General features: G+C 40.1%; 1 protein-coding gene across 1 annotated transcript in view; it reads right to left on the minus strand.

Annotated features, from left to right (window-relative positions):
• LOC124778822 overlaps positions 1-20,807 on the minus strand; it is a 161,879-nt gene that overhangs the window by 85,601 nt on the left and 55,471 nt on the right. Inside the window, exon 3 of the mRNA XM_047253670.1 lies at positions 910-1,057. Coding sequence (XP_047109626.1) covers positions 910-1,057 — 148 coding nt within the window. The remainder of the gene's footprint in view (positions 1-909; positions 1,058-20,807) is intronic.

The following is a 20,807-nucleotide window of genomic DNA, read 5'->3' on the forward strand; positions in this document are numbered from 1 at the left end:
GCTTCAGTCCGAGAACAGAGGTTTTAAATTTGCATGTACGCTGCCTGTCCGTTGCAGTTTGCCTTGAAAATGGCGGGGTGTTCTCCTGCCAAAATATCGGCGGTCGCTGAAAGTGTTAGCTGGCTGAATTCCCATTAGTTATTTGAAAATCTCATCTAACTGTTTTACCACTCACAACTTTGTCTAAGTAGTCAAGGACTTTTATTCTGTCTGACAGACAACACATTTCCTTTTAGAAGACATATTCCACACATTAAATTAAAACACACACAAACAAAACCAAAAAAGACATGGAAGGAAGAACTATAGTGACAAATCAATGTATCTGTTAAAATCATGACACAGACTGATGTAGGCTGCACTGAATGACAGAAACCATAAATGCAACAGTGTATGTATTATGTGTACAATAATGCATGTACAACAATGCAAATAATGTATTCGTTGTTTGCTGGAAGATTTTGGTCTTTTAATACATTAGCTGCTAACTGATTTTAGAATGATAAACAAATGTAAAGTGTACTGTATACCATAATAACTATAAATTTTAGTCATACAGTACAAATTTCTTTTTCCTCAAAGCTATCTGGATAATTGATGATTCAGATAGTGGTAGTTTGGATAATTGTAGTTCTGCTGTATTTCACACTGTGGCTGGATGCCCTTCCTGAGGCCACAATTGTCAAGTTAACCTAAGGGAGGGAAGCAATATGCACCATCTGTCTGCGAACTGTGTAAACTTTGCTCTGTGTGTTATCGCATTTTCATTTTTTGTGTATCATATTCTTTGCCTAAATGAGCATGAGTAACTGTCTAAAATCCACATTCAGACTGGTGAATATAGCAGCATGTGGCCATTAAACCACTGCATGGATTTGAGGTAAAAGGAAACACAGTTCACATACTTACCATCTGGAATATCTTTACCAGGAATGTCTCCACCCAAAGAGAAATCTGATACATTTGTTGATTCTGATGGAAGAGCACTTTGAAGTAGCTCATGTTTCAGCTTGTGTATTCTCTGTCTTAGATTTAAATCTCTCCCCTTCCTCCAAACCTAACAAATGAGGCAGAAAATAATATTTTAAAGTAACATTTTTTTTTTTCAAAATATATAGCACTGCTTAACCTATAGAATAGAAAAAAGACTTTTTGATCTACTATGACTGCTATACTGAAAATGTATAATTGTGCAGCATTCTTCAGACTTTCTTTAATCCTCCAAATAAAATGGTTGTAGTGACCCTTAGCAGTCTATTTACAATTATTTTATGACTTTTTAGACATGATCCTGATATAAAATTACGTCATTGCATCATCATCATCATCATCATCATCATCATCATTTAAGACTGATTATGCCTTTCAGCGTTCAGTCTGGAGCATAGCCCCCCTTATAAAATTCCTCCATGATCCCCTATTCAGTGCTAACATTGGTGCCTCTTCTGACGTTAAACCTATTACTTCAAAATCATTCTTAACCGAATCCAGGTACCTTCTCCTTGGTCTGCCCCGACTCCTCCTACCCTCTACTGCTGAACCCATGAGTCTCTTGGGTAACCTTGCTTCTCCCATGCGTGTAACATGACCCCACCATCTAAGCCTGTTCGCCCTGACTGCTACATCTATAAAGTTCATTCCCAGTTTTTCTTTGATTTCCTCATTGTGGACACCCTCCTGCCATTGTTCCCATCTAGTAGTACCTGCAATCATCCTAGCTACTTTCATATCCGTAACCTCAACCTTATTGATAAGGTAACCTGAATCCACCCAGCTTTCGCTCCCATACAACAAAGTTGGTCGAAAGATTGAACGGTGCACAGATAACTTAGTCTTGGTACTGACTTCCTTCTTGCAGAAGATAGTAGATCGTAGCTGAGCGCTCACTGCATTAGCCTTGCTACACCTAGCTTCCAGTTCTTTCACTATGTTGCCATCCTGTGAGAATATGCATCCTAAGTACTTGAAACCGTCCACCTGTTCTAACTTCGTTCCTCCTATTTGGCACTCAATCCGTTTATATTTCTTTCCCACTGACATTACTTTCGTTTTGGAGATGCTAATCTTCATACCATAGTCCTTATATTTCTGATCTAGCTTTGAAATATTACGCTGCAAACTTTCAATCGAATCTGCCATCACAACTAAGTCATCCGCATATGCAAGACTGCTTATTTTGTGTTCACATATCTTAATCTCACCCAGCCAGTCTATTGTTTTCAACATATGATCCATAAATAATATGAACAACAGTGGAGACAGGTTGCAGCCTTGTCTTACCCCTGAAACTACTCTGAACCATGAACTCAGTTTACCGTCAACTCTAACTGCTGCCTGACTATCCATGTAAAGACCTTTAATTGCTTGCAAAAGTTTGCCTCCTATTCCATAATCTCGTAGAACAGACAATAACTTCCTCCTAGGAACCCGGTCATATGCCTTTTCTAGATCTATAAAGCATAGATACAATTCCCTGTTCCACTCATAACACTTCTCCATTATTTGTCGTAAGCTAAAGATCTGGTCCTGACAACCTCTAAGAGGCCTAAACCCACACTGATTTTCATCCAATTGCTCCTCAACTAATACTCGCACTTTCCTTTCAACAATACCTGAGAAGATTTTACCCACAACGCTGATTAAAGAGATACCTCTGTAGTTGTTACAATCTTTTCTGTTTCCATGTTTAAAGATTGGTGTGATTACTGCTTTTGTTCAGTCTGATGGAACCTGTCCCGACTCCCAGGCCATTTCAATTATCCTGTGTAGCCATTTAAGACCTGACATTCCACTGTACTTGATGAGTTCTGACTTAATTTCATCCACCCCAGCTGCTTTATTGCACTGCAATCTATTGACCATTTTCTCCACTTCCTCAAACGTGATCCTATTTCCATCATCATTCCTATCCCATTGTACCTTGAAATCTGAAACATTACTGATCGTATTTTCACCTACATTGGGCAACTCTTCAAAATATTCCCTCCATCTGCCCAAGGCATCCACAGGATTCACCAGCAGTTTTCCTGACCTGTCCAAAATACTTGTCATTTCCTTCTTACCTCCCTTTCGAAGACTGCTAATTACACTCCAATGTCTCCAACCTGTTTCCAAAGTCTTCCCAAGATTTCTTCTTGGATGCTGCAATTATCTGTTTGGCTTTGTTTCTTTCTTCAACATAACTTTCTCTGTCTACCTGAGTTCTAGTATGTAGCCATTTTTTATACGCCTTCTTTTTCCTTTTACAGGCTGCCTTGACTGTGTCATTCCACCAAGCTGTTTGCTTCCTCCTACTTTTACACACTACTGTTCCAATACATTCTTTAGCCACTTCTAGTACTGTGTCCCTGTACCTTGTCCATTCCTTTTCCAATGGCTGTAATTGACTACATTCAACTAACTGGTACCTTTCTGAGATCGCTGTTATGTACTTGTGCCTGATTTCCTTATCCTGAAGTTTCTCCACTCTTATCCTCCTACATATGGACCTGACCTCCTGCACTTTCGGCCTCGCAATCCCAATTTCACTGCAGATTAAATAATGATCAGTGTCATCAAAGAATCCCCTGAATACACGTGTGTCCCTCACAGCCTTCCTGAATTCCTGATCTGTTATTATATAATCAATGACAGATTTGGTTCCCCTGCTTTCCCAAGTATACCGGTGAATGTTCTTATGTTTAAAAAAGGAGTTTGTGATTACTAAGCCCATACTGGCACAGAAATCCAAGAGTTGCCGCCCGTTCCTGTTGGCCTCCATATCCTCTCCAAATTTACCCATAACCTTTTCATACCCTTCTGTTCGATTTCCAATCCTGGCGTTAAAATCACCCATGAGCAGAACACTGTCCTTGTCCTTTACTCTAACAACTACATCACTGAGTGCCTCATAAAAACTATCCATCTTATCTTGATCAGTCCCTTCACAATGCGAATATACTGACACAATCCTAATTTTCTTGCTAGACACTGTCAAATCTATCCACATCAGTCGTTCGTTTACATACCTTATTGCAACTACGCTGGGTTCCATTTCTTTCCTGATGTAAAGCCCTACACCCCATTGTGCTATTCCTGCTTTGACTCCTGACAAGTAGACCTTGTATTCTCCCACTTCTTCTTCTTTCTCACCCCTTACCCGAATGTCACTAACAGCTAAAACGTCCAGCCCCATCTTATTTGCAGCCTCTGCCAGCTCTACCTTCTTCCAAGAGTAGCCCCCACTGATATTAATAGCTCCCCATCTCATTACCATTTGTTTGCCAAGTCGTATCTTAGGAGTCCCTGGTTTGTCAGTTAGAGGTGGGACTCCGTCACCTCCAAAGGTCCGAGGCATTTTGCTCTGATTGTACATAACTACCTTTAATCACTCTCAATCCTGTATATATTATAAAAATGTCTTCAGTTAGACAAACAAGTTCATTGTTTGGTAACCAGTAGTAACAAAATCATGGAGACATAATTTAAATAAACAACAATCAAACAATGGAAAATTCAGGATGGAATGTAATAATATTACAAAAATTATGCTACTCACTACGTAGCGGAGATGCTGAGTTGAAGTTAAGCACAACAAAAAGACTGTCACATATAAACGAAGCTTTTGGCCATCAAAGCCTTCATCATCAACAACACACACACACACACACACACACACACACACACACACACACACACACATACACACGACTGGAGTCTTAGGCAACTGAAACCACAGTGCAAGCAGCAGCACCGGTGCATGATGGGAGTGGCAACTGAGTGGGGATAAGGAGGAGGCTGGGGCAGAGATGGGGAGGGATAGTATGGTGGGGGTGGCAGATAGTGAAGTGCTGCAGGTTAGACGGAGGGCAGGGGAGAGATGGAGAGGGGGAGGGTGGGGGTAAGTAGCAGAACAGGAGAGAAATAAAAAGACTGAATGGGATGGTGGAATGATGGCTGTGTATGCTGGAATGCGAACAGGAAAGTGGGTGAGGACAGTCCTTAACGAAGGTTGAGCCCAGAGAATTATGGGAACATAGGATGTATTGCAGGGAGATTTCCCACCTGAGCAATTCAGAAAAGCTGGTGTTGGTGGGAAGGATCCATATAGCACAGGCTGTGAAGCAGTCATTGAAATGTAGGTTGTCATATTTGGCAGGGTATTCAGCAACAGGGTGGTCCACTTGTTTCTTGGCCACAGTTTGTTGGTGGCCATTTACATGGACAGCTTGCTGGTTGTCATGCCCACATAGAAAGTAGCACAATGATTGCAGCTTAGCTTGTAGATCACATCCTCCCACCACCACCTAATCCAGTCTGGTCACGAACATCACATATCCCATCAGAGGCTGGGCTACCTGTGAAACCAGTCATGTGATTTACAAGCTAAGCTGCAACCACTGTGCTGCATTCTGTGTGAGCATGAAAACCAACAAGCTGTCTGTCAGTGTAAATGGCTACCGAAAAACTGTGGCCAAGAGACAAGTGGACCACCCTGTTGCTGAATACCCTGCCAAACATGACATCCTTCATTTCAATGACTGCTTCACAGCCTGTGCCATATGGATCCTTCCCACCAACACCAGCTTTTCTGAACTTCGCACGTGAGAACTCTCCCTGCAATACATCCTATGTTCCCATAATCCTCCTGGCCTCAGCCTTTGTTAATCACTGTCCTCACTCACTTCCCTGTTCCCATTCCAACATACACAGCCATCATTCCACCATCCCACTCAGTCTTTTTACTTCTCTCCTTTTCCACTACCTCCCCCTTCCTCTCCCTCGCCCTCTCCATCTCTCCCCTGCCCTCTGTCTAACCTGCAGCAATTCGCTGTCCTCCACCCCCCACCATACTATCCCTCCCCCTCCCTGCCCCAGCCTACTCTTTACCTCCACCCAGTCGCCACTCCCACCATGCACTGGTGCTGCTGCTCCCAGTGTGGTTTCAGTTGCGTGAGACTGCAGTCGTGTGTGTGTGTGTGTGTGTGTGTGTGTGTGTGTGTGTGTGTTTTACTTGTGACAGTCTTTTTGTTGTGCCTATCTGCGACTCAGCAACTCTGCTATACGGTGAGTAGCAACTTTCCTTTTCATAATATTGCCAAATAAACAACAGGTGATAAAAAGGCAACACATCAACAGAAAAGGAGCCCCACAAGCATAAATCACGATAGCTAAGACCCAAAGTTTTGGTGAAGAGAGGAAAGGAGCAAATGAAACATCAATTAGATTTTTTTATAAAATAAAATGCGAAAATCTGTCAAAAGCTCCAGATCAAGAGAACAATGATAGAAAAAACTGGAATAAAAATTAAAACATGTGACTATTTTAATTGTGCCTACAACTCAAACATTTGTTATATCAGTGTTTTGTGATGTTCGTGTACTCTAGGATGCACCTGATGTTTATAGAACATGAAGTCAACCATTCAACATTTTTCAGACAGATGGAGAAATCAAACATAAACAAGTCATTTTTAACACAGTCAGCTAGTGACTGACTGCAATATTTATGTTACATTCAAAATACGCCACAGTGTCAAAATCTTCCAACTGTTATTCAAACAAGTTAAAAATTTATCGGTGGAAAGAAACATGTCACATTAGCTTCCAAGAAAATCAAGGAGGAGGACTAATTTAATTATTTGGCTATAAATAATGCTGTTATCATTTTACTTTTTCTGTAATGTGCTACAGCATTCTATACAAATCACACAGTAAAAGTCATTTCTTTATTAAAATAATTGTGGAAACACTGTTCACATGGTATCTAGAAGAATCTATGACTTCTACCCATAATTGTTAGTCCATCTACAGTTTCAGATTTGTTGATGGTGCCTTTATGATCTGATTCTTCTAGAATCTCAAAATGTCTCTCTCATTTGTTTATCCTGATTTTCCTTGTCTCAGTAAGAAAAATTTCTGGATGACTACCTCCACTTCATGGGTGGTTCCACAGGAGGTTCAATTCACATTAAATATATCTATCATCAACAGCACACTGTTCCTTGGAAAAGTTCCAAAACTGATTTTATTCCTGGAGTTTACGCGACTTCCACACATTAGCTATGGTGGCAACTCAAACTAATAACTGTAAAAAACAGATCTGATTATCCAGTCAGTTGTAAGCATGCAGTGTGAAGTGTAAATCAAACATCAAGATATTTTCCAGAATGTTTTGAAGAAAAGAAAAGCGTATGTAAAGCTTCGCTCCCAAACAAAAGCAATGTGTGGACACCAGCCACAATTTGATTGAAATGTAAAATGGAGGCAATTCTTTTTTAGTATAAAGTACATTGGGTGACAAGGCTTGGTGTTATCAATACAAACCTACCGGAAAATGATGAAGTGCAGAAACACGTGATGTGTCAACACTTTGACAACACAAATGACATTCAACCAATGTGATGGGTGAGTTGAACAAAATCCCAATGATAAACCTTTCTGATAGTTTCACACAACTTTATGAACATTTTGTGCTCCGTAGTCAAGTAGAGGGAGACTACGTAGAACACCTGAAGCATTAAAACCTCATCCTGACTTACCTCTGTTTATTATTAATGAAGTCTTGAAACTATTTGGACTGACGGGGTATTTCCACTTTGACAACATGCACCATTCCACAACAGAAAGTCCTCCCCCCACTCTGAAACAATACAACCACCTACAGTGCCACCTACACCTGTAGTGCCAAGCAGCCCCTTTCAATGTATGCCCTTAATGGAATGCATGAAAACACACATTTTAAAGTGGAAATTGGGAAGGAACATTTCCAATTTAAAGATTATGAGGGAGGTGTCAAAACTTGTCACCAACACAATTTTTGTAAGCCTACCGCCACTGATATGACTACTGGTGTAGACTCATGACATTCTGACACCAATAAGTGTGCCTATTTTGCTTACATGGTTAATCAGTTAACTAAGTTGGGGCTTAATATGGAAGATAACAATACAGAAATTGACATCATCATACAGGTGGAAGGGTGGTCAATGGATGAAAAAAATGTAGCGGGGAAACAGGATTGCAGATCCTTAATAGAAAGGAGTGTCAGGCCTCAATAGTACTGACAAGTTTAAATACGTATCCATGTTTTACCACAGCCCATGTTGCATACACCTTTAAGAATGCTAGGGTATGAGTAGATTTTTGCACCCACAAAACTTGGATTGATTCTGTGCCAAAGTTTTGATGATAAAATAGGCAAATTTAAAAATTTGGGAGTCTACAGAATTCACTGTGGCTCTTAAAACAGTGTCTGTATTGGCCTGATGGGTAGAGATTTTGCGACCAGATAGAGATAACATACAAACAAAAGTAACACTGCTCTTGGGTGCCACTTAAGGGGCAAAGGATATGTGATGTGTCTTGTGGATGAGGATGTAACAACCTTGCCTTTTGAGCCTAAGGGAAGGCCAACCAATCCTAATGCAGTTAGCAATGAACTAGCAGGCTCCAGTCAACATTACTTGTTTAATATGTTTGATGAGTTTCTGACAAAATGTGGTCTCTCTCCCTTAGTTTCCTCACTAATGATATATGATTGCTTAATTGATTTAGTCCTAATGTCCATTGTAACTACTGTACACCATGTTCTGGTGCCTAACCCATCCAAGCAAAGGAGTGACAGGCTCACATTTGGCACTAGTATCTATAATTGGTCAACCCTATGGCTGTGCAAAATGTTCCAATGCATTTTGCATCACTATTTTGGCTAAGTTTCACCATATAGGGGACTTTTAACATTACCTGACTGATTCCTTGGTGCATTCTTGTGTCCTTCTTTTCTGTCAGAATTTATTTAATCATGCCTAGTACGTCTATTACATTCCTATATGCATGATCATATACTGGTCAGCTCAACCTGCTTTTAACATACTCTCACAGATCCCTTTGATCATACATGGTTTCAGAACAGTAATATCCTCAGGAAATAACAGTTTGCTTTTCAGAAGAATTACTCTACTGAGAATGCCATTTCAATGTTCACGGTATTGTCCTAGGTAATTTGGAGTTTTATGGAATTGGTTGTATGGCCAATCAATGGATAAAGTCATAGCTAATCAAAGGAACACAACATTTGTACTTAGTAACTCAACCAATATAGTCCGGGGATATTATTTTGACTGGGGAGAAATCAGATATGAGATTCCCCAAAGCTCAATCTTGGGTCCATTACTGTTCCTCATCTATGTAAACGATCTTCAGTGAAATATACAACTAGTACAAATAGTTCTTTTTGCAGATGACACTGGTATATTAATCAATCCAAGCATGCATACAGAAACATAAGATATTATAATCAAATTTCTTAAAAGTATCGTTGACTGGTTTTCTGGAATAGTATAACCCTCAATTTTAAAAAGACACAACATATTCATGCTGCACATCTAACGGTACTATACCAATGATAACCGTAACACATGGTGATGAAATAATAAATAATGAGGAAACTTCAGAATTCTTATGTATCCACATCAATTTGAACAAGAGAGGGTGAAAAAAATGCTTGAATTGTTCAGTATGTAACCATACGTACAAATTAGTTTGCAATGTGAATGTAAAATGACTCATTCCAGATTTTTACGATTAATTGCACAAAATGATCCGTGGAACATGAAACTAGTTTAGGATGTATTCAATCAAATTGAAGCACGCTCTGGTTTTTAGCCTCTTGGATTATTGATGAAATGTTATGTGGCTTGGTGGGCTTGCCAAACCTTAGATTGTTTCTAACATTAGCATGTTTTGTAGAGTTTCACAAATGTACATAATTTCCCTTGTACTTATTTGTGCAATAGTATAAGGATTGTTAAACATTATGCCTTTCTCATTACTGCTTTGTTTTTAGTAAACATTTTTATAAATATTTTAAATGTAAGTATTGTGTATTAACCTTGTTGGTGCAATGGTGCAATGACATTCAAATGAATAAAGATGTTTCATTCCATCCATCCCTCCCCTCCCCTCCCCTAGATCCCAGTTTTTGAGGCAGCTTTGTCTGCTCCCCCTCCTATCCTGATATCATAATAATTTCACTTTTCTCCAATATGAATGTGGTGGTTTATCAAACCAAACCACAGTGACTCCCTACGGTTGTCATTATGGGATTAATATTGTCAACACTTTTAAAAAAATATTTTTAAATGCATGAACTACTTGACAATTTAAGATATCTCAAAATTTTGAAAATTTTATTAATACAGTAGCACCGTAAGTCAAGAAAGATACTTCTCCTCTGTCTGATGTCTCCCCTCCTCCCTCTCCCCATAGTGGATTGTGTGTGTTTCCTAAAGAGCTCAGAGTGATTCTTTCTTCTATAATATTAGATCTGATTTCGCTGAATGATACTGGCATCTATATGAATTACGACTGGATTGTGACCATTCCAGTAGACCCCCCCCCCCTCCTTCCTCCCGCCCTTCCTTCCCTTCCCATCAGCCTCCAAATGAATCATGTTATGCAATGACATACTTTTGCTTATACAGTTTTGACTATTGTTTTTAATTTTCCCTATGTGTTTGTTCCTGTTACCTTTACATTTTTTACTAATACTGTTTTCATTATAATTTATCACTCTACTTTTAATGCCACTACATCTATGTATTGGAATAAGGTATGTAAACTTAATGGCAAATTACTCTTACTGTCATGTATATACTGACCTTGTACTTTCATGGCAATTATGTTTTATTTGGCAGATATCTGAAATGCATCAGCAAATATAATTTTTACCTACAAGTAATATGTTGATTTTATCAACCTAAAATAAGCATTGTTTAGTATGCCTAATGACATTCTTCCCCATGTTGCAGTTTGCTGTGATGAAATTCAGTAACTGGGCTTGTGTTGTCCTTAGCATATGAGACAGCTCCCCTATACAACATTTTAATGCCATTAGATATTCAAACTGCCCTGTTTATCCTGCTGGACTAGCATTCCTGGAAGAAAGGACGATTGGGTTTTAACATTCCATTGATGATGAGCTCATTACAGATGGATCTCAAGCTCAGATTGGGGAAGGAAATGAGTAAGAGTCCAGTGACTTAACACTGTGCCACCTAGTTTGACGGAATATCACAGAGACTGGTTTGGCCAAAGCTTAGCAGTTGTTTTCAGAATGAATCCTCCATTCTGCAATTGGATGTACACTGTTTTGAATATTTCTCATAATTTAAAACTGTGTGCTGGACCAGGACTCGAACTTGAGACCTTGCTCTTTGCAGACAATATTCCTAACAACTAAGCTATCCAGACAATTTACGATCTACCATCCCAACTTCAATTCTAGCGATGCCTCTCTCCTACTTTCCACACTTCAAGAGACGATTTCTCTGTGAGATATTTTCTTCCAGGAAAGGTAGTACAACAAGATATGTAGGAGAGCTTATATGAAATTTGGAACATGAGCGAGAGGGATAGACGGAATTGAGGCTTTTAAGGCAGACTGTGTGTTATGCCTGGATATATCAGTCAGTAAGAGCACTGCTTGTGAAAGGCAAGGTTGCGGGTTCTGAGCCCTGGCACATAATACTATTTTAATATGGCAGGAAATACATGAAGATAAGTATGACTGTGCTACTCCCCCCAAACTTAGAAATTATACTGCTGGTACCACTTGGTGGCAATCAAATAGATCAATTAATAATTTTTCCCCAGAAGATTTACTTAAAAAGTGAAAACTGAAGCATTAGCTGGTCATTCCAGACAAACAGTACCAGGAATCCAATCACAACTGTGCAGAAGCTATTGGAGGATGGGTCAGATCAAACAGCTGGAGAGGCAACATCACCAGGTGTTACCATCTGCAGAGATGTCCACAGTGTCTGTGGCAGCGTCAGGAGGGAACCAAAGGCGCAAAAAGTTCCAGAACCGCTTGGATTGCCGCGTGTGAACAAAAGTGACTGGGACGAGAGCAGCCCCCACTACCACCTGATCCTGGGACGATGGTGGACAGGATGGAACAGGGGGGCAGGAGGCATCTGGACATCAGTCCACAATGAAGGCCATTGGTACGGATAACGACGATGGCAGACTGGAGAGGAGAGCCTGTGGAAATGAAGACGTGTTTCCATGCTTGCTGATGGCAGCATCAGCTAAATACACTGTGACATGCTGACATTGGTCACAGAAAGCAAACCTATCGTCACTGCTGACAGAACCCCGACCATTGGGTTAGTTGGGTGTGGCTGAGCCTGCCCTTGGTGCGAATAATGAAGACACAGTAACCACGCTGGCTGTGGATGACAGTTGGAAACCATTGAGAGTACCGTCCAAATCCCTTGGCTAAGACTGGCACACCAGGCACAAATGTCGACAAAACCAGCACTGCCAAGGGATGTCTGCACAGCAGCTCGAGGGTGAGAAGTCTGGCGGGACTCTAGGCACAAATTGACATTGTTCTATAAGAGTTCTAAAAAAATGTGAGAGCCTCCTTGGCCAGGAAATCATCTTACCTATTTGTTCATCTGCTACGTCCTTGAAAGACTGCACCACAAATTGAGGACCATTGTCCAAAACCAGGGAGCAAGGCAAGCCCTGTACTAAGAATATCTTCGACAGGGTCTTGACAGTTGCATCTGCTGTTGCAGACTAACAGCAAATGACACTAGGAAAGCAGAAAAAGCATCAATAGCTAGTAACATGGAAGCGTCTAAAGCAAGGACCACTGAAATCACCATGGACTTTTTCCCATCTGTGTAGGTGCCAGCCACAGCAAAGAAACAGTGCGCGGCATCACCTGCTGACTGAACACTGGTGACAGGCCATGACAAGGTGTTTCACCTCTTGAGTGATGCCTGGCCAAAACACATGGTGGTGTGCCACTAGTTTTGTGAGAGAGATTACCCACTGAACCAGCTGTAATAAGGGTAAGACCTACGCCCACCTTAGCTGCTGGAGGAACGACACACGGAGTCAAACTTTTCTGTTGAAAGGAGAAAAGCACCATCCAAGAGGGAGAGGCAATGGCGCAGATCATAAAAATTCTGAAGCTGGTCTGAAGCCCGGCCCAGAGGATGGTCAGGACACCCTTATTTTATCATAAAAATGACCTGCCAGAGCACCAGGTCTGCACCACAGCAGGAGTAATATGAGAGCTGGTGATGGGGAAGCCGTTCAACCTGTGCCTGACCTCTGTATTCAATTGAAAACAAAGCAGTTCCTCTGATCTACCAAGGGGTCAGGGCCAATGGGAAGCTGGGACAGAGCACTCGTGTATTCATGTTGTGACATGGGGCAAAAATGAATCTCGTAATTGTACCAGGACAAAATACACCCCAATGTTGAAGTCAATGAGCAGCTTTATAGAGTAAGGACATCAACAGGCTAAACAGGAAAACCAGGATTTATGGTCCTTAATTAAATGAAACTTTGTACCATGCAAGGACACGTGAAATTTCTTTAAGGCACAGACAACACCAAAAGCTTCTTTTTCCACTTAAGAATAATGTTACTGACCCAAGTTGAGTATTTTCAATGCAAAGGCAATAGGGTGTTCACAGCCATCTGAATGACGGTGGGCCAGGATCGACCCCACCCTGTATTCAGACACATCCGTGGCCAGGACTAGATGCTTGCCAGGGTGAAAAGTTGCAAGACACAATGTGAAGCAAGGATATCCTTATTCTGCATCAAAGCACACTCACATGACCAAACAAAAAAACACGTTTCTGTAGCAACAGATTCAAAGGGTGGGTTATACTTGCCTCCCTGGGAACAAACTAGTGGTAGTATGCCACTATGCCGAGGAAGGTCTGAAGTTCTCACAGATTAGATGGATGGGGTAAAGCCATAATTGCGGCGACATGTACCAAGGAGCATGAGCCCTGCCAGGAAATTTCATTACCCAATTAAACAATGGAAGGATGGAAAAGTGAGATTTAGCAAGGTTAATGTGAGGCCTGCAGTCTGCAGAACAGTAAACAATGAACAGAGATTATGGAGGTGATCCTCCATGGTAGCATCTGTCACAATGATATCATCAAGATACTTAATGCACTGACAGACAACCGATTTAATGTCTTCTAAAAATTTTTGAAAGATGGCACACACACTAGCAACCCAAAACATTGGCCATTGATACTTACAGAGGCAGAAAGGCATATTCATAACAAGCAACTATTTTGATGCCTTGTACAATTGAGTTTAAAGATAGGCTTTGGCCAAGTCGATTTTCAAACAGAATTGCCCCCCCCCCCCCCCCCCCCTAAGGGGGTATGTGTCTATGACTGCCTGCGAATTAATAGTGACCTTGAAGTCACCAGGGGACAAAGATGACAGGACGGCTTCTTCACGAGCACTAATAGTGCAACCAAGTCACTTGAGGAAATCTGTCTAAGCTCTCCCAATTAAGTGATCTAGCTCCACCTTGACTTGGTTGCGGGAAGCTACTGGTGCTGGTCGTGCCTGTAAAAAGCGAGGGCCGGTAGAGGGTTTATAGGTGATGTGTTCAGCAAATTTGTTTGCACAACCTAACACTTTACAGAACTGGTCCAAAATTCAGAATACAAGGAACTCAATTTGTGTTGAAAGTAGCAGACAAATTTTCGGTACTCGCATCACTAATCACCAGCTATGTCTACTGTTGTTGCAGTAGTGACTGGAGTAAAGCCTCCATGAAAGGGCCAAATGGAAGAAAAATCACAGGGTCTGAAACACACAAAAATCCTACCCTCACTTGTCACCACTTATATTCTAAATAAGATCATAAGGAAAAACATAATCATAAAACAGTTATGGTTTGTTAGGTCATGGAGTGACAACAACAAGAATACACTGGATGTAGTTACAAATAATAAGTATATTTGACAAATGAGAGCCAAATGAAAACCAATCACCATAGTGTTCAGTGTGTTAGCAATAAGAGCATGGATCTTAAAATATGTTACCTTAACGTTCAAGGACTGAAAGATAAAGAACTTATCATAAATGAGTTTGGACTTGATAACCAGTTTGATATTTTTTGTCTGAGTGAACACTGGGCTAATGACAATGAACTTGCAGTTGCCAAATTTGACAATTTTAGTATAGTAAATAGCTACTGTAGGAAAAAGCACATTAGAGGTGGTGTGGCAATTTATTCCAACCAGTCACTCAATTGTACAATAACCAAACTAGACCTAAATTCCTTGTGTGATGAACAGCACTTTGAAGTTACGGGTATAATCATTAATAGTCATAAGCTAATAGTAGTATCCATGTACATATCACCAAAGGGAAGCATTAACATATTTTTAGAAAAAATGGACATGCTATTGAGTGAATTAAGTAATATTAAATGGCTACATTATGATATTGCAATAGGAGGTGATTTGAATGCTGATTTTGATGTTACTAAATGTAAGGGTAGTGTTGCAGATCTGGAAAACTTGCTAAGACAATACAATTTACATAATGTTAATAACAGGCCCACAAGAAACAAAGCATGTTTAGATAACATCTTTGTAAACTTCAAGACCACTGAAAACACATGCGAAGTTGTAGTGTTCCCATTCTCTGACCATGACTCCGTATCTTTAAATTATGCAAGTAAAATTCCCCTCAATAGGAGCAATGCAAACAGACCTGTCCCAACAGTTGTGATTACCAGACCCATAACTGAGGATAAAATTAAAACATTTCGTAATTCCCTTGCTGACAGAGACTGGTTTGGCCATTGTAGTGTCGATGGACATTACACATCAAGTAATGATCTGCCAGCCAAAATAATATTTGATAGATTTTTTAATGCATTCTTGACCCTATTTAACCATAGTATTCCCATAAAGAAAATCAAAATAATGGACAGCAGCCACAAATCCAGATCTCGAAACAGACAAAATATATGGTACACTAAACAGCTGACAGACCTAAAGAAACAAGTTTTGTTACTGTACAACATACACAATAGTATGAAGTCTGACTGTGCCAAATCAGCCTATGTGGAATGCAGGAATGAATACAAAAAAGCCATCCTGCGAGCCAAAAAAACCTACAATGCCAACAGCATACATAATTCCACCAATAAATGCAAAACTGCTTGGAAAGTAATTAACAGTGCTGCCAGAGATACTAAAAAAGACAAAATTAATATCCCACCACAAACACTCAATGAGTTTTTTATTAATTCAGTGAGAGAAATAGGAGACACAATTATCAAACCAGACATTAGTCCATCAGAGATACTCTCCCAAAATTGGGGTAGACAGTCACTAAATACAAGCATGGTAACCTTCTCCGAAGTATCGCCTAGATATGTACAAGGGGTCATAAAACAACTGAAATCATCTGATAGCTTAGATATATATGGCATATCATCCAACCTGCTAAAAAAAGTGTGTGACTGCATTCTCTACCCCTTAACCCATTGCTTAAACAAGTGCTTACTTGAGGGATATTTTCCTGATGAGTTAAAACTGTCTAGGGTTGTCCCAGTATACAAAAAGGGAGATAAAGACTCTCCATCTAGCTACAGGCCTATTTCAATAGTACCCACATTCTCCAAGGTAATAGAATGCATCATGTACCAACAATTATCATCTCACTTTGAGAATCTAGGAATAATTAATGCTACACAATACGGGTTTAGGAAGAATCTGTCGACCATTGATGCAATCAACACGGTAGTCAGTTACATCCTCAAAGTTTTTGAGAACAAAGGCTTTGCTCAGGTCTCATTCTGTGACCTAAGCAAGGCCTTCGACTGTGTTGAGCACATGCCACTACTAGAGAAACTAGAATTCTACGGCATCAAAGAAAACAGTCTCAGACTATTAAAAGCTTATCTCAACAACCATAAACAGGTAGTTTGTGTTGGTAAGGAAATGTCAAACATAGAAAATGTTAAAGTAGGTGTGCCTCAGGGATCTGTACTGGGGCCCTTCCTGTTTCTGATAATGATCAATGACCTCCCCTCGTTTATTAGATCCACCACTGTATTGTATGCAGATGATACGACTTTTCTCCATAGCAGTAACAGTCTTAATGATTTTAAAACCTGTGCTGAAAATACACTCACTCATGCAGCATATTGGTTCAGAGCAAATAGTTTCCTGCTAAATGAAAATAAAACTCAGCAGATAATCTTCACTCTAAGAGACAAGCCACTAGCTGATGACCCTAGTTCTGTTAAATTCCTGGGAGTTTATTTAGACGAAAAGTTATCCTGGGGCCAACATGTAAACTATATTAGTAGTAAACTATCTAGAGTAATTTATTTATTAAGACAACTCAGAAATTGTGTACCTGAAACATACATCAGATCATCTTATTTTGCATTTTTCCAGAGTATAATATCCTATGGCATTATCTTGTGGGGTAACTGTAGTCATATACATGACATCCTATTATTGCAGAAGAAAGCCATTACGATAATTACAAATTCTTCACATAAGGCTCACTGCAAACCCTTATTTACTAAACAAAAAATTATGACTGTAATAAACCTCTATATATACAATGTCTTAATCTTTACGAAGAAGAACCTACAAGATGTGAAACGTAGAGAAAATGTACATTGTTACAACACAAGAAGCATCAAACACATATACACGCCTTACCACAGACTATCAAAATCAATAAATAGCTATGAAGTCACAGGGCACAAGCTATTTAATAAGCTGCCACATGCCATACAGGATCTTCCTGAACATACATTCAAAGAAAGACTGCATGAATGGTTTATTGCCCACCCGTTCTATGATATCAATGAATTCTTCAACTGTAAAATGCAGTAATCCAACAGATGACCCACTGTACATTTATTGTAATATAAGCTAAAATATTTCAGTAGTCAATACCTTATCACACTGTATTATAAATTGTAGCTTCATTTGACGTTGTCAATTGCTGTAATGGCCTAAAGACAATAAAATCTTTATTATTATTATTATTATTATTACAACATGCCCAGACATGGCATCATAAAGACACTGGCTCTCTCTGGTGTCACTGAAGTCGTGTTGCTCACACATGGCGGGACAGGACTGCGATTGCTGATCGGTCTGCCCCTAGCAGCCACTTCGGGTAGCTGTGAGCATACTGTTTTAATGTTGGTATGCAATACGCCTGCCATAGGGACATGACTCATGTCTGCTGTGGGCAATAGGTTATAACAATAATCACCAAAGAAAATTCCAGAGACAGCACTCCCAGGCACAAGACATCATCACCCACAGGAACACAGTACCACACACATGGCCCTTTAAACTAAAACAAGCTCCTGCAAACTGATATTTTGGTCAGAAAACACAGTATTGCCTCTGTGTAGTATCTGCCAGCCAGTGGTTTGACTATGCTGAAAAAATCTCCATACACATTGATTCCGAGGTTCAGGATGATGATGATGTTGTTGTTGTTGTCATGAGACTGGTTTGATGCAGCTCACCATGCTACTCTATCCTGTGCAAGCTTCTTCATCTCCCAGTACCTACTGCAACCTACATCCTTCTGAATCTGCTTAGTGTATTCATCTCTTGGTCTCCCTCTACGATTTTTACCCTCCACGCTGCCCTCCAATACTAAATTTGTGATCCCTTGATGCCTCAGAACATGTCCTACCAACCGATCCCTTCTTCTAGTCAAGTTGTGCCACAAAATCCTCTTCTCCCCAATCCTATTCAGTGCCTCCTCATTCGTTATGTGATCTACCCATCTAATCTTCAGCATTCTTCTGTAGCACCACATTTCGAAAGCTTCTATTCTCTTCTTGTCCAAACTATTTATCGTCCATGTTTCACTTCCATACATGGCTACATTCCATACATATACTTTCAGAAACGACTTCCTGACACTTAAATCTATACCCAATGTTAACAAATTTCTCTTCTTCAGAAACGCTTTCCTTGCCATTGCCAGTCTACATTTTATATCCTCTCTACTTCGACCAACATCAGTTATTTTGCTCCCCAAATAGCAAAACTCCTTTACTGCTTTAAGTATCTCATTTCCTAATCTAATTCCCTCAGCATCACATGACTTAATTCGACTACATTCCATTACTCTCGTTTTGCTTTTGCTGATGTTCATCTTATATCCTCCTTTCAAGACACTGTCCATTCCGTTCAACTGCTCTTCCAAGTCCTTTGCTGTCTCTGACAGAATTACAACGTCATCGGCGAACCTCAACGTTTTTATTTCTTCTCCATGGATTTTAATACCTACTCTGAATTTTTCTTTTGTTTCCTTTACTGCTTGCTCAATACACGGATTGAATAACATCGGGGAGAGGCCACAACCCTGTCTCACTCCCTTCCCAACCACTGCTTCCCTTTCATGTCCCTCGACTCTCATAACTGCCATCTGGTTTCTGTACAGATTGTAAATAGCCTTTCGCTCCCTGTATTTTACCCCTGCCACCTTCAGAATTTGAAAGAGAGTATTCCAGTCAACATTGTCAAAAGCTTTCTCTAAGTCTACAAATGCTAGAAACGTAGGTTTGCCTTTTCTTAATCTAGCTTCTAAAATAAGTCGTAGGGTCAGTATCGCCTCACGTGTCCTCATATTTCTACAGAATCCAAACTGATCTTCCCCAAGGTCGGCTTCTACCTGTTTTTCCATTCGTCTGTAAAGAATTCGCGTTAGTATTTTGCAGCCGTGACTTGTTAAATTGATAGTTCGGTAATTTTCACAACTGTCAACAAATGCTTTCTTTGGGATTGGAATTATTATATTCTTCTTGAAGTCTGAGGGTATTTCGCCTGTCTCATACATTTTGCTCACCAGATGGTAGAGTTTTGTCAGGACTGACTCTCCCAAGGCCGTCAGCAGTTCTAATGGAATGTTGTCTACTCTGGGGGCCTTGTTTTGACTCAGGTCTTTCAGTGCTCTGTCAAACTCTGCACACAGTATCATATTTCCCATTTCATCATCATGTACATCCTCTTCCATTTCCATAATATTGTCCTCAAGTACATCGCCCTTGTATAGACCCTCTATATACTCTTTCCACCTTTCTGCTTTCCCTTCTTTGCTTAGAACTGGGTTTCCATCTGAGCTCTTGATATTCATACAAGTCGTTCTCTTTTCTCCAAAGGTCTCTTTAATTTTCCTGTAGGCAGTATCTACCTTACTCCTAGTGAGATAAGGCTCTACATCCATACATTTGTCCTCTAGCCATGCCTGCTTAGCCATTTTGCACTTCCTGTCGATCTCATTTTTGAGACTTCTGTATTTCTTTTTGCCTGCTTCATTTACTGCATTTTTATATTTTCTGCATTCGTCAATTAAATTCAATATTTCTTCTGTCACGCAAGGATTTCTATTAGCATTCGTCTTTTTACCTACTTCATCCTCTGCTGCCTTCACTACTTCATCCCTCAAAGCTACCCATTCTTCTTTTACTGTATTTCTTTCCCCCATTCTTGTCAATTGTTTCCTTATGTTCTCCCTGAAACTCTGTACAACCTCTGGTTTAGTCAGTTTATCCAGGTCCCATCTCCTCAAATTCCCACCTTTTTGCAGTTTCTTCAGTTTTAATCTACAGTTCATAACCAACAGATTGTGGTCAGAGTCCACATCTGCCCCTGGAAATGTCTTACAATTTAAAACCTGGTTCCTAAATCTCTGTCTTACCATTATATAATCTATCTGATACCTTTAGTATCTCCAGGGTTCTTCCACGTATACAACCTTCTTTGATGATTCTTGAACCAAGTGTTAGCTATGATTAAGTTAGGCTCTGCGCAAAATTCTACCAGGCGGCTTCCTCTTTCATTTCTTACCCCCAATCCATATTCACCTACTATGTTTCATTCTCTCCCTTTCCCTACTACCGAATTCCTGTCACCCATGACTATTAAATTTTCATCTCCCTTCACTATCTGAGTTATTTCTTTTATTTCATCATGCATTTCT

The sequence above is a fragment of the Schistocerca piceifrons genome, chromosome 1, assembly GCF_021461385.2.
Source record: "Schistocerca piceifrons isolate TAMUIC-IGC-003096 chromosome 1, iqSchPice1.1, whole genome shotgun sequence".
NCBI classification, from domain to species: domain Eukaryota; kingdom Metazoa; phylum Arthropoda; class Insecta; order Orthoptera; family Acrididae; genus Schistocerca; species Schistocerca piceifrons.